Source organism: Capra hircus, chromosome 13 (assembly GCF_001704415.2).
Source record: "Capra hircus breed San Clemente chromosome 13, ASM170441v1, whole genome shotgun sequence".
NCBI lineage: Eukaryota > Metazoa > Chordata > Mammalia > Artiodactyla > Bovidae > Capra > Capra hircus.
Window position 1 is genome coordinate 25,049,115 of NC_030820.1, and position 14,419 is coordinate 25,063,533.

At 41.5% G+C, this 14,419-nt stretch overlaps 1 protein-coding gene across 3 annotated transcripts in view; it reads right to left on the reverse strand.

The window, feature by feature from the left end:
- PRTFDC1 (phosphoribosyl transferase domain containing 1) overlaps window positions 1–14,419 on the reverse strand; it is a 100,875-nt gene that overhangs the window by 6,665 nt on the left and 79,791 nt on the right. For all 3 annotated transcript variants that reach the window (XM_018057109.1, XM_018057107.1, XM_018057108.1), the window contains exons 5-7: window positions 2,899–2,916; window positions 1,471–1,553; window positions 934–980 (exon numbers count right to left, since the gene is read on the reverse strand). In XM_018057109.1, coding sequence (XP_017912598.1) covers window positions 934–980; window positions 1,471–1,553; window positions 2,899–2,916 — 148 coding nt within the window. The remainder of the gene's footprint in view (window positions 1–933; window positions 981–1,470; window positions 1,554–2,898; window positions 2,917–14,419) is intronic.

Here is a 14,419-nt window from a genome sequence, read left to right on the forward strand (position 1 = left end):
CCAGGAATGCAACTTGTTTTCAGAGTAAAGAACCACTGGTTCAATGTCATTGGCACATTACCCATCCATAGCATGCTTCTCGTGCTAATGTTTGTTCAGCTTGCTGATGAGAACTGTAGCCAAATTATCCCAGTGCAAATGTAAGTTATAAAAATCCAGCCGAAGTCTGCCTATGCAAGTGAAAAAAAAATCGCCTCTAGTGTTAGAATAATAAATAATCAAGCAGCTTGTTTATCCTTTCTGGCATTACAACTATTCGTATCCTGGGGAGGATGGAGGAAACTGCTTTAGATGAGAAAACTCCTTGAGAACACATGTCTGAACTGAAGTGTGATGGTATCTAGAGATACTTGCTCTAATTCTCTGTGTGGTTATATTTGTGTTTGGAGGTGGTGGGGTAGAGTCTCAGATTTCCCTTTGTGTGCTAAAATTCCAATTTGCTGAAGGTCAGCACTATGCATTGTCTGCTCACAGTTCCTGGAGATGGTAGAACCCCTCAACCTTCCCAGTGCCTCTGCATCCAACAGAGACACAGAGAGGACAGACGGTTGGGGACAGAGGCCAAGGCAGGAATCCCGTGCATCCAAGGCAGACGAGGGTTGGGGGGTCACATCTCCCTCCAACCCCCAAACCGCATTTTAGCTGAGCTCTTAGGAATGAAGGTGCAAAGATTTTAGAAAAACCTAAAAATAAAAACATCCAATGTATACAACAGAATTCCTGGGAAAGGTATAATTAGAAAATGAAAACCCCGGGTTGTAGAGGGTTCTATTGCTGGAGACATAGGGCATTTATGGAACCATCAAATCTTTTATAGCTTCCGTTTTCACATGGAATACTGACAACTAGGAAATGAAAAAAGTCTTAAACACAAAACACCACCACTAGCCAATAAACAGCCGACAACCACCGCGCCCCACCTCAAACACTTACAGTCAGGTCTAAAGCCATCACTTCTAGGCGTTCTCTTCACCAACAAACTACCATTAAAAGGAAAAAAAAAAAGTTTCAGTGATCCAGATAAAATGTTTGTGAATTACAAATAGAATTGAACATCATTAAAATATATATTTGAAACGTGCTTTTTTTTGTCCCCCCCTCAAGCATGTGGGGCATCGGCACAGCCCTTGAATTCCCTCCTATGGCTCCTTATCAGTGAGATTCTGGATAAAAGGGAGGGAGAGGGGCGTGGGCACTGGGGCTCGGCCAGCTGCTCCTGGAAACAGCTAACAGAGGCATTGGAAAAAGGGGCTCAGATACACAGCAAAGCACGTCCTCTCCCCCTTCCTCTCTCTCAGGCTAGCTGTCAAGTGGGCTGTTTGTTCAGTGTGGTCAAACCCTAATGCCCTAGGGCAAAGGGTTAGTGGTTTGGAATGGGCTGCATTCTTTGGAACTAGCGTCCTGTGTTAGCATCCCTCTTGGGCAGGTTTCGAAAGACAGAAGCAGTGATGATGTGAATGTGGTACTCACCTGGCTACCTTGATCATGTTGGGCTTGTACTTCTCTATGCTACTGAGCAAGGCTTTCATGGTTCTCCCGGTTCCAACAACATCCTTAGAAAAGAGGACAGACAAATTCAACCAGATGCCTTTGGGCTGCATTAAAAGGCTTTTCATCCAGACAGATGAGTCAAGTCCTTATTAATAATGCATCATAATTAGAACTGCCATCAAATTAGGAGTCCAAGTAGGAAGCAGAGCTGGTTATATTTTTCAGACAGGTGCCTCTTTCTGGAAGCTGGGTTTGGGGGGAATATGTTGGTGACTTGCTTCCTCCTAGAATCCTTGGGCTGTGTCGAAAGGCTACATTCAGCGTCTGGAGAGCATGTGGGGCTCTTTCTCGAGTGCATTTGGACCGTGCATGCGCATTCAAGGAGTAAATTTGGCCCCGAGGTAATGTAACACAACACGGGGCGCATGAATTTTCATGGACATGGGATGCACGTCTGAATATGCTGAAAGGACAGATAAACGCTTCCCCCTCTCCCCCTTCACATACTCTCCCCACTTAATAGGAGATTCGATGGCTGGGAAGTGAGATGTATGTGGACAGCAGCTGGTGACAGCCTGTGAGCTCTGAGGGCACGAGGCTACCGTGAGCAGAGGCTCACCCTGGCTGATGAGCTGCTGCACAATTAGAGCACAATGGGCAGGCGACATTGATTGTTTGTGGGACAGAAATCAGCTGTCGGGAGCTGATTATCCAAACAACAGGTCTGAATTTAGCCAGGGTCGGGCAGTGCCTTTAGCTGGAGGGTCTACTTCAAGGGTTTTGTCTGAGCCAGAAAGGCACATACATATGGCACACCCAGGCAACTGTAACAAAAGCGCGACAAAAACAGCTTCCCTGAATTTTTGCCAGCTGATAAGACAGGCCTGCTGGGCTAAAGGACCCGTTATTTCTTTCTCTTTTCTTTATTTTTTTTTAAAACAAACAGAAAAACAAATTAAATTAAATTATAGCTTTCCCCTGGATAGCAAATTTTTACACTGATTCTATTTATGATTTAGATGCTGAAGGGAGGATTGTTTCAAGTCATTAGAGGTCATTAGCAAGAACACGGAATTAAGGGTGAGGAGAAGCCAACCTTGGTTTCTCTATTAAAAAAATTTGGTTCTGTGGGCTAGTTTTCTCTTCTGTGAAAACGTCTGATTCACAAATAGATCTAAGAACCAATTTAGACATGGGTGGCATTAGATACAAAAGGATAAAATACCACACAACTATTATTGCAAAGCTTCCATTCTAAGTTATTTCAAGCCAAATTCTAGTTAACTCCTATTCTGTAAATTTTGAGAAGTCCGCATACAGTGGGCATTCAATAACAAGGTCTATATTTAGAAACTCAATATTAGATTCTTTCAACTTCCAAGTATGGATAAAGAAAAGTCAGCTTACCTCAACAATGAGGACATTCTGAAATTAAAACAAAAAAACTATTTAGAATATGATGCAAATCTGGCTCGTAAGATAAACACATATTTTGCTTGGAGTTAGAATTTCACAGTTAACTTTAGCTGGTCCTCCACCACCCATCTAACCCAAATGCTTGGAGATAATCCAGGACTTCCAGATTTATCTTTCCAGTTTCGCTGGACTCACGGATGGTGCAATGTTGGTGTCTATACTCAGGTTAGTGTTGTCCTGTGCTTGGTCACTCTGTCATGTGTGACTCTTTGCGACCTCATGGATTGTAGCCCACCAGGCTCCTCTGTTCATGGAGATTGTCCAGGCAAAAATACTAGAGTGGGTTGCCATGCCATCCTCCAGGGGATCTTCCTAACCCAGGGATCAAATCCAGGTCTCCCGCATTGCAGGCAGATTCTTTACGATCTGAGCCATCAGGGAAGCCCAAGAATAATGGAGTGGGTAGCCTGTCCCTTCTCCAGGGGATCTTCCCCATCCAGGAATCGAACCAGGATCTCCCACATAGAAGGCAGATTCCCCAGGGAATTCTGGTGAACTCCCAGATTCACCAGGGAAGCAGGCTGATTTTAGATCCTTCACCTGTCTGCAGAACTATCCATGTCATCCCACTGCCGTCATTCTGGCAAGTGACCCCCCTGAGTCCTTGGGGATACAAAGCTCACCAAATTTCCCAGATAAACAGCATTGTTAATGGAGACAGCACTGGGCAGAAGGATCCTATATTCAGCGGGGACACCCCTACACCAGTGTAGCCACCACATTCACCAGGGATCTGGTATTTACTCTTGGATTTTCAACCCCAAAGAAAGGGAGGTGCTTGGTTTATATTTTTAGTGATGTGGTTACACTCTTTACTCTGTGCTCTCAAGGCATCCCTCTGCTTCTCCCCTAGGAACACAGATTATGTTTCCTTTTAACTTCTGAATGATACCTGTTTTCCCCACTAGGCTATAAACTCTGCAAGGGATGGAGGGAATCACATTTTTCTTGCTTACTTCCATAGTCTCAGCCACTAGCCCAAATACTGCAAACAGATGCTCAGTAATTATTTGTGAATGATGGAACAATAACTAATCATACTTATTAATGACAAATTAACCAATAAGTGGATTTGTAGTCACATGTCAATATTGCCCCATCAAATTAAAATACCGCCGTGTTAACATGCTATTCCCGTTTAAAAAAAAGGTTTGGCTATTCTCCTCAATGTAGTGATGTCTTTCTTTAGATAACTTTTCATTTATCCCTATGATTTATACACTACTTAAAAAATTCTATCAAACCAGACACTTTGGTTATGTCTCACACAAAAGAGATCTAAATAATGAAAAAGGGAACCAACCAACCACTCTGTTAAATCTCTACTATACTACCTTATGTGTCAACTGCATTCTTAGGTGGAATATCTTTCTGGAAGTTTTTCTCTCTAGTATTTTTATTTATTAAATTCATGAAAGAATCTTAATTTTATCATTAAAATTATTTTGTCTGTTTTAAAAATAGGTCATGCCCACGGTATACCCCATGGATCACACTGATGGAGAAGTCCCCTTGGTATCCTCAATGCATTTGCTATATTATTAACCATTAATCCATGACAACTAGTTAGGATGTGCATTTTTAGTTTGATTGAGGCCTATTAGCCAACCAGAACACTGGAAGAATACTTGGTTAATTTAACGTCCTAGTTCACAATCTATTTTTGTTTCAATCTTACAATGAAAAACCTTTTAAAACCGTTAGTCTGCATTCTTGCCTAATTAAATGAAGTGCACTGAACATAATTAAATCTGTTTTTTTAAAGTTCAGAGACTTGCAAAACAAGAGTCATTCTTGAGGAGATTAGCTTCAACTACAAGATATCTGGGAATTAGAATTCAGAGAGACATAAATCCAGAGATATAGTGTCAAAATTAATTAAACATATTTTAAAATCAAGGTAATGTATACACATATTTAAAATAAAATAGAAAAGTCTAAAAATTTCCTAGATATTGATGTTTCTAAGTGGTAAAAGTATTTCAAAATGCTTACATGTTTATATTAAAGTTATGGCATTTCCAAAATATTAGTTCATCTAACAAAAATTATTAGTGCATCTAACAAAAACAGTGGTTTTTCCAGTAGTCATGTGTGGATATGAGAGCTGGACTATAAAGAAGGCTGAGTGCCAAAGAATTGATGCCTTTGAAATGTGATATTGGTGAAGACTCTTGAAAGTACCTTGGACAGCATGGAGATCAAACCAGTCAATCCTAAAGGAAATCAACCCTGTATATTCATTAGAAGGATTGGTGCTGAAGTTGAAGCTCCGATACTTTGGCCACCTGATGCGAAGAGCCAACTCAGTGGAAAAGACCCTGATGCTGGGAAAGATTGAAGGCAGGAGAAAGGGGAGAAAGAAAATGAAATGGTTGGATGGTATCATCAACTCAATGGGCATGACTTTGAGCAAACTCTGGGAGATAAAGAAGGACAGGGAAGCCTGGCATGCTGCAGTTCATGGTGTCACAAAGAGTCGGATATGACTTAGCAACAATGACAACACACAAAAATGACAACAATCCTTTTCATTTTATTTTTTTCATTTTCTCCTAGTTTTATCGAGATATAACTGACATACTTCACTATGTTAGTTTAAGGGGTTCAGCATGATGCTCTGACTTAGATATACTGTGAAATGATTACTGCTATGTTTAGTCAGTATCTATCGTTTCATGTAGATACAATACAAAGGAAAAGGGGCAAAAACTTTTTTTCTTTGTGATAAGAACTCGTAGGGTTTACTTTCTTAAAATATCAATTTATTTTTAATTGGAGGATAACTGCTTTATAATATTGTGTTGGTTTCTGCCATATCTTAGGGTTTACTCTTGCAATAACTTTTACCTATATTACTCAGGAGTGTTAACTAGTTATCATATTAACATTACATCTGTAGAATTTATTTTTATTATAGCTGAAAATTTATACCTATGGCCAGCTCCCATTCCCTGCCTCTGGTAACCACAAATCTGATCTTTTTTCCTGTGAGTTTGGTTTTTGTTCGGTTTTATTATGTTTTAGACTCCACATATGGGTAAGACAACACAGAATTTGTTTTTCTCCGTCTCACTTATTTCACTTAGCATAATGCCTTCAAGGTCTATTCATGTTGTTGAAAATGGCAGGATTTCCTTGGATTTTTTTTTTAATGGCTTAATAAAATTCCATTGTGTATGTATACCACATTTATGTATTTGACAATAATTTATTTTTTCTTTTACTTTTTTGCTGCACCAGGCAGCATGCAGGATCTTAGCTCCCCATCCAGGGATCCAACCCATGCCCCCTGTAATGGAAGTTGGGGTCTTAACCACTGACTGTGAGGGAAGTTCCCAAAATTTCTTAATATCATATAAACTTACTACACATTCACTAGTTCCTCAGGACAATTTCCCCAGTTGTCGTTCAAATGGCTTTTTTTAATTGGAGAATAACTGCTTAACCATATTGTGATGGTTTCTGCTGTATAACAACATGAATCAGCCATATACATATATATACAATATCTTTCAAATGGCTTTTGTTATAGCTGGCTTGGCTAATCTAAGAACATGCAACGATCTTTAATGTCCTTTAATTTAAGAGTCTCTTCTTCTGTACTTCTGTTTCTCTCTCTCACAACCGTGTACATCATCTATTTACTATATTCTTCCACACTATCTCCCTTCCTTTCCCCCTGCCCCGATGTTGCCTTGTTATGACTGTATCTTCTCATACAGGTTACATTCTTTCCCACTAAAAAGTCAAGTAGTATACTCTATCTCTTTTTAGAGCTTGTTTACTTTTCTTGAAGTTCTTAACTGTTTTTCCTATCATAGTCCATTGTCTTATAATACTGTAATAACCCTTACTTTTTCCTGCCTTTTTTTTTTTTTTCCCAGGAAGCTCGTCTTTTTAAAAATATTTATTTGGCTGCACTGGTTCTTAGTTGTGGTATACAGGATCTTCAATTTTCAGCGTGATATCTTCTTCTTCTTCTTCTTCTTTTTTTTTTCAGTTAAGGCATACAGACTCTTAGTTGGGGCATGTGGGATCTAGTTCTCTGACCAGGGATTGAACTTCGGCCTCCTGGATTGAGAGCATGGAGTCTTAGCCACTGGATCACCAGGGAAGACCCATTCTAAGCTCTTCTTTCTTAGAAGGATTATAATGAGGAAAACTTTGACTAGTTATGGTTTCATTGTCTTTCTCAAAGGATTTTTGGAGAATCAAGAAAGCAAACAGGTTGATAAAATCTGTAACAACAGAAAGAATTTCCTGTGTTATAAACAGTACTAAAAAAGTAAAATTATTTAGTAGGATCAAAAATGATGGGCAAGGGCTGCTACTGAATGGGGATTAAGCAGAAAATTAAGAGTTTTTTTTATTGACTTTACAGAGCAACCATCAGATATATATTTATCTTCCTTTATAGAACATGAGCTATGTTTTCAAATTCTTTCATTAGTGGTACATGAATTGACTCCTGGATCTTTAGTGTCCTGCCTGTTGTGTGAAAAGCTTACCCTGAACGAGAGCAATGACTTTAATACCTTTGGAAGACTGGCTCTGCCTTGCAAAATAAGAAGTAGCCCAAGTGTAGATAGAAAGTGGCTACCCCAACTATAGAAGCATTTTTCAATACTATCTAAGAAAACTTATCTCTTTACACTTTAGTGGACCAAGATTAGCAACACAAGAGAGGAAGACTAACCTATCTTTATACTATCAGTATATAACATGGAAACTGCTATGTAGTAGGTGCTTAGTAAATGCCTGTGGAACAATTCAACAATTCTGACCTCCTTTCTGTCTCTAGCTCATCATATACCCCCTCTATCTTTCTTCTTAATGACATACAGTTTCTCCTTAACTGAGCTATCATTAAATGTCTTTTGCTTTTAATTTTGCATTAAGAAATCTTCTAAAGTTCCCATTTTCTTGAGTGGGCTGCTTTGGGAATTTTTTTTTTCCAGAACACACTGTGCCTCTTTAAACACTTCCAATCTGCTGACTCCCATCACTGAATCTGAGATGCTCGCCAGTTACTGTCGCAGTCATCTCATCACACCTAGCTCATTTCCTCCCAGAAAGCCAATGAAATCTGCAGCCTGGGAGCCGCAGGCAAGAATCCTATGGGGAACCTCCACAGCATGTCCTATCTCTGTTATTTCATGATCCTGCTGGAAGCTCATCCCAGTGGGTTTCCTAAAGAAAAAGCAAGAAAGGAAGAAAGAGAAAAAGAAAAGAAAGCACAGACTGATGAAAATCAGAATGGTTTTCTTAAATACGTTATTCCTTTTGGTCTTTTAAAATGTGAAGCGACCAGCACACCACAGTCTAATCTGCAGCAATGTATTTTGGTGGCTGTGGCTGCGCCCTGCTGAGGGACAATGGCAGGGGTGATGGTAAGCTGAGCATGGATCCTGAGCCTGCGTGGCAGTGTGACTATAAACCCCATGGAGAAAGGCACGCAGTCCAGCATTTCATGTGATAATTCACCAAACTGCCAGAATCATCAGTCACTGGGCGTTTACATGACTGCTCTCAGCCTAGTCAGATGCAACAGAAAGGAATGACTTAAATAGTTCAGGCAGGCAAGGAGGAAATTTCAGCAGGTTCTGATGATTCATTTTTGGCATTTGATTAGAAACTGATTTGAGGTTGGGGGGGGGGCGGTGCAGTGGTAGGTCTCCTGAAATCTCACACTTAACCTGCACATCTATGTTTGCCCATTGCCGGGTTTGCGCCTGTTTCTGTGCATTTGGGTTTTATTCCACCCTTTCAGAGATTTCTCTCGAACATGAATAAAATCGCCTTGCTTTAATGGATACACACATTTTATGAAGTGCTAGGATTAAATCAGAGGCATTTGTTTTTACCCTTTTCTAACTCTTTGCAACTCCATGCACTATACGGTCCATGGAACTCTCTAGGCCAGATACTGGAGTGGATCGTCTTTCCCTTCTCCAGGGGATCTTCCCAACCCAGAGATCGAACCCAGGTCTCCCACACTGCAGGTGGATTCTTTACCAGCTGAACCACAAGGGATAGGAAAGACCAAAGATCTCTTCAAGAAAATTAAATACCAAGGGAACATTCCATGCAAAGATGGGCTCAATAAAGGACAGAAATGGTATGGATCTAACAGAAGCAGAAGATATTAAGAAGAGGTGGCAAGAATACACAGAAGAACTGTACAAAAAAGATCTTCAAGACCAAGATAATCACAATGGTGTGATCACTCATCTAGAGCCAGACATCCTGGAATGTGAAGTCAAGTGGGCCACTATGAACAAAGCTAGTGGAAGTGATGGAATTCCAGTTGAGCTGTTTCAAATCCTGAAAGATGATGCTGTGAAAGTGCTGCACTCAATATGCCAGCAAATTTGGAAAACTCAGCAGTGGCCACAGGAATGGAAAAGGTCAGTTTTCATTCCAATCTCAAAGAAAGGCAATGCCAAAGAATGCTCAAACTACCGCACAATTATACTCATCTCACACGCTAGTAAAGTAATGCTCAAAATTCTCCAAGACAGGCTTCAGCAATACGTGAACCATGAACTTCCAGATGTTCAAGCTGGTTTTAGAAAAGGCAGAGGAACCAGAGATCAAATTGCCAATATCCGCTGGATCATGGAAAAAGCAAGAGAGTTCCAGAAAAACATCTATTTCTGCTTTATTGACTATGCCAAAGCCTTTGACTGTGTGGATCACAATAAACTGTGGAAAATTCTGAAAGAGATGGGAATACCAGACCACCTGACCTGCCTCTTGAGAAATCTGTATGCAGGTCAGGAAGCAACAGTTAGAACTGGACATGGAACAACAGACTGGTTCCAAATAGGAAAAGGAGTAGGTCAAGGCTGTATATTGTCACCCTGCTTATTTAACTTATATGCAGAGTACATCATGAGAAATGCTGGACTGGAAGAAACACAAGCTGGAATCAAGATTGCCAGGAGAAATACCAATAACCTCAGCTATGCGGATGACATCACCCTTATGGCAGAAAGTGAGGAGGAACTAAAAAGCCTCTTGATGAAAGTGAAAGAGAGTGCAAAAGTTGGCTTAAAGCTCAACATTCAGAAAACGAAGATCATGGCATCTGGTCCCATCACTTCATGGGAAATAGATGGGGAAACAGTGCAAACAGTGTCAGACTTATTTTGGGGGGCTCCAAAGTCACTGCAGATGGTGATTGCAGCCATGAAATTAAAAGACGCTTACTCCTTGGAAGGAAAGTTATGACCAACCTAGACAGCATATTCAAAAGCAGAGACATTACTTTGCCAACAAAGGTCTGTCTAGTCAAGGCTGTGGTTTTTCCAGTGGTTATGTATGGATGTGAGAGTTGGACTGTGAAGAAAGCTGAGTGCCAAGGAATTGATGCTTTTGAACTGTGATGTTGGAGAAGACTCTTGAGAGTCCCCTGGACTGCAAGGAGATCCAACCAGTCCATCCCAAAGGAGATCAGTCTTGGGTGTTCACTGGAAGGACTGATGCTAAAGCTGAAACTGCAGTACTTTGGCCACCTCATACGAAGAGTTGACTCATTGGAAAAGACTCTGATGCTGGGAGGGATTGGAGGCAGGAGGAGAAGGGGACGACAGAGGATGAGATGGCTGGATGGTATCACTGACTCGATGGACGTGAGTCTGAGTGAACTCCAGGAGTTGGTGATGGACAGGGAGGCCTGGCATGCTGCAATTCATGGGGTCGCAAAGAGTCGGACATGACTGAGCAGCTGAACTGAACTGAGGATTAAATCAACTTTGAAAAAAAAATCAGCCAGAGAGCGTGTTGTGCAGGCTGCTTAAACACCCCAAACGAAACGCTTTTAATGCTGAGCTGAAGGAGCCATTGAAATGAATCATTGTGGGCTCTCTTTATTCAGCAGCCATGACCTATTTAGAACCATGATTCAGCCAGCCTTTCTGGGGAGCTTTCTTCCTTTTGCTTTTAAAAAAGAAAGAGGCAAGGAAGGAAGGAGGGAAAGAAGGAAGGATGGAGAGAGAGAGAGAGGAAGGCAGGAAGGAAGAAGAGGTAATAAAAGAAGCCCAGAAACGAAAGGAGAATGTGGGCTGTCTAGGGTCTCCGTTTCCTAAATATTTTAACTTGATCATCTACAGAGGACTTTGGCACCCCACTCCAGTACTCTTACCTGGAAAATCCCATGGACGGAGAAGCCTGGTAGGCTGCAGTCCATGGGGTCGTGAAGAGTCAGACACGACTGAGCGACTTCCCTTTCACTTTTCACTTTTATGCATTGGGGAAGGAAATGGCAGCCCACTCCAGTGTTCTTGCCTGGAGAGTCCCAGGGACGGGGAAGCCTGGTGGGCTGTCGTCTATGGGGTCACACAGAGTCAGACACAACCGAAGTGACTTAGCAGCAGCAGCAGTAGAGGACTTAAGTGACACAGTAAATCTATGGGGTTTCTAATGCATGGGAAATTAGACAGGTGATTTTCTACCCTTCCCTCCTTCAGGAATCACTGCTCCTTCAGAGAGGGCTATTCCTTCTGCTTCACTCCGCTTCACTCCTGAAAGTTCAAGTGCTCAAACCACACCATCTCCTCACTGGTTTCTCTCCCTGGAGTCTCTCTCTTCTTTCAGTTAACTCTGCCCTCCTGTCAGGTGATTTCCCTAAAACACAGCTTCTCAATGTCACCTCAGCTCAACAACTTTGGTGGCTCCTCTTTGCTTTTCTGAGCAAGTTACACTCATTAGTCAACATATTCTTTTTTTTTTTTTTGGCTTTTTGCTTTTTTAGCTACACTGTGTGGCATATGGGATCTTAGCTCCCCAACCAGGGATCAAACCTGCATCCCATGCAGTGAAAGTGAGGCGTCTTAACTGCTGGACTGCCAAGGAAGTCCCCGATATATTCTATAAAGCAAATCCAATTTCAGTTCTTTAAATTTTTATTTTGCTATTTTTTGATGAATTTCCTTCAGTCACATGGGGCCACTCCTGTTCTCTGGCTCTGCTGTTTTCTTCTCTTCCTCCCTGATTCCACATGCTATTCTCTCTCCCTCTTCTGTGCTATTGCCTGACCTTCTGGTTCCAAATAAAACCTCACCTTCTTCTAAGACAATTACAATCCTAAGAAATTATTCTTTCTTTGGATTTCTTTAAGCTCAAGGAAAAGTATCGTATGGAAAGGCCCCCTACCCTCTAAAATGTTCTTCCCTGGATGCCGAGTATTAAAAAAGAGAACGCAAGAACAAGTTCATGGCAGAGCAGTAATATAACGATAAATGTAGCTTCAGTGTGAATTTTTAACTGAGAAATCATGTGATTACTCTATGAGAAACTATGTGATTCCTCTATGAGAAATCATGTGATTCCTCTATGAGAAATCATGTGATTCCTCTATGAGAAATCATGTGATTCCTCTATGAGAAATCATGTGATTCCTCTATGAGAAGGGAGCAGTTAGATGATGACCTGGACCAACCCTTCCAATGCAGATATTCATCCAACACACTTCCATCCCAGGCAGATATTTATTGCAGTTTCAGGCTTTCGTCTACCACCATTTAAAAAAGGGCCTGCCCATTGTTATGTGCCTTTCAAGTTTTTTCCCAGCTGGTATAAATTCTACATGATGGGAAGATGCTAGAGGGCTTCTGAAGTTTATTTTTTTCCTGGCAGCACTGCACAGCATGGGGGACCCTAATTCCCCAACCAATGATCGAACCCACACCCCCTGCGGCAGAAGCGCAGGCTTAACCACTGGGCCGCCAGGGAAATTCCTGAAATTTGTTTTTATACTTTTCTCAAATTCCTAATGGATAGCCTATTTCTGAAAAGCTAAAGAAGGGGTAAGGGAGGGCAAGCCATAAGAAAGTCTTTATTCTTTTAAGGAGAAGGAAAGTTAAGTGAATTTTTTTTTTCACTCCTCCACTCCTTCCACATCCTGGTGGGGAAATAGGCAAATGAAAAATAAGCCCCAAATAAACACCAGAAATTATGGAAAGGGCTTCAGTGGAAAGAAGGTGCTGATACAGAGGCTAATGGAGAATACGGGGACAGGGGCTTAGAGGGGAGGAGTTAATGCTCATTTTAGAGACTCAGGGAAGGCCTCTCTCTGAGACAAAAGTCTTTAGGCTGAAATCTGAAGGTTGGGAGGAAAATGAATTCCAGGCAGAGGTCACAGCTTGTCCAGGGTCTTGGCAGGAAGGAGCTTAGCCGCTGTGGTGTTGGCCAGAGAGGAGGTGGTGAACGGTGTGCCATGACGTCGGGAAGGAGACAGGGCCAGATCATCGGGGTCTTCTAGGCTGTGATAAGGAGTCTGGATTATAATCTCAGAGCACTGGGTTGCCAGGCACAATATAGAACATCCAGATACATTTGAATTTCAGATAAAGAACAACATTTTAGTTCAAGTGTGTTCCAAATACTGCATGGGACATACTTATACTGAAAATTTATTCATTGTTTATTTGAAATTCAAATTTAACTTGGCATCTTGCTTTTTTTTTTTTAAACTAAGTCTTACAACCCTAATTGAAAGGCTGCTGAAAGGTTTTCAGTAGGCAAGTGATGGGATCCAATTTGTATTTTAAGAAAATCCCTTTGCTTCTTGGAGACTGGTTTGAGGGGTGGCAATAGTTAAGTAGATGCTTTTGAACTGTGGTGTTGGAAAAAACTTGAGAGTGCCATAGACTGCAAGGAAATCAAACCAGTCAATCCTAAAGGAAATCAATCCTGAATGTTCATTGGAAGGACTGATGCTGAAGCTGAAGCTCTAATATTTTGGCCACCTGATGTGAAGAGCAAACTCATTTGAAAAGACCCTGATGTTGGGAAAGACTGAAGGCAGAAGAAGAGGACGACAGAGAATGAGATGGTTGGATGGCATCGTTGACTCAATGGACATGAGTTTGAGCAAGGTCCAGGAAATGGCGAAGGACAAGGAAGCCTGGTGTGCTACAGTCCATGGGGTCGCAGAGAGTCGGACACAACTGAGCATCTTAACAACAGTTAAGCGAAGGCAGAAGTTCAGGGAGACTCACAGCTGCCCAGAAAAGGGATAGAGGTTGTCTCGCCTTAGAGACCAGTCTTCTCAAACTTTAATGCACATAGAATCATCAGGGAACCTTGTTAACATGAAGACTTAATTCAGCAGATCTGGGGTGGGATCTGAGGTACCACATTTTCAATAAGTCTCCAGGAGTTGCTGACCTTGCTGGTTCCTAGAGCAAAGGTCAGCAAACTATGGCTGATTGACCAAGTCTGGCCTGCTGCTTGTTTTTTGGTAAATAAAATTTTATTGAAACACAGTGGTGTCCATTTGTTTACATTTCATCTACTGCAAATAGCCGCTTTTGTGCTATGACGGCAACGTGAAATAGCTGCAACAGAAGACTGTATGGGCCACAAAACTGAAAAAATATTTACTACCTGCCCTGACCTGGAAAGTTTATCTGACGCCTGCCCTAGAACACACTTTGAGCAGCAA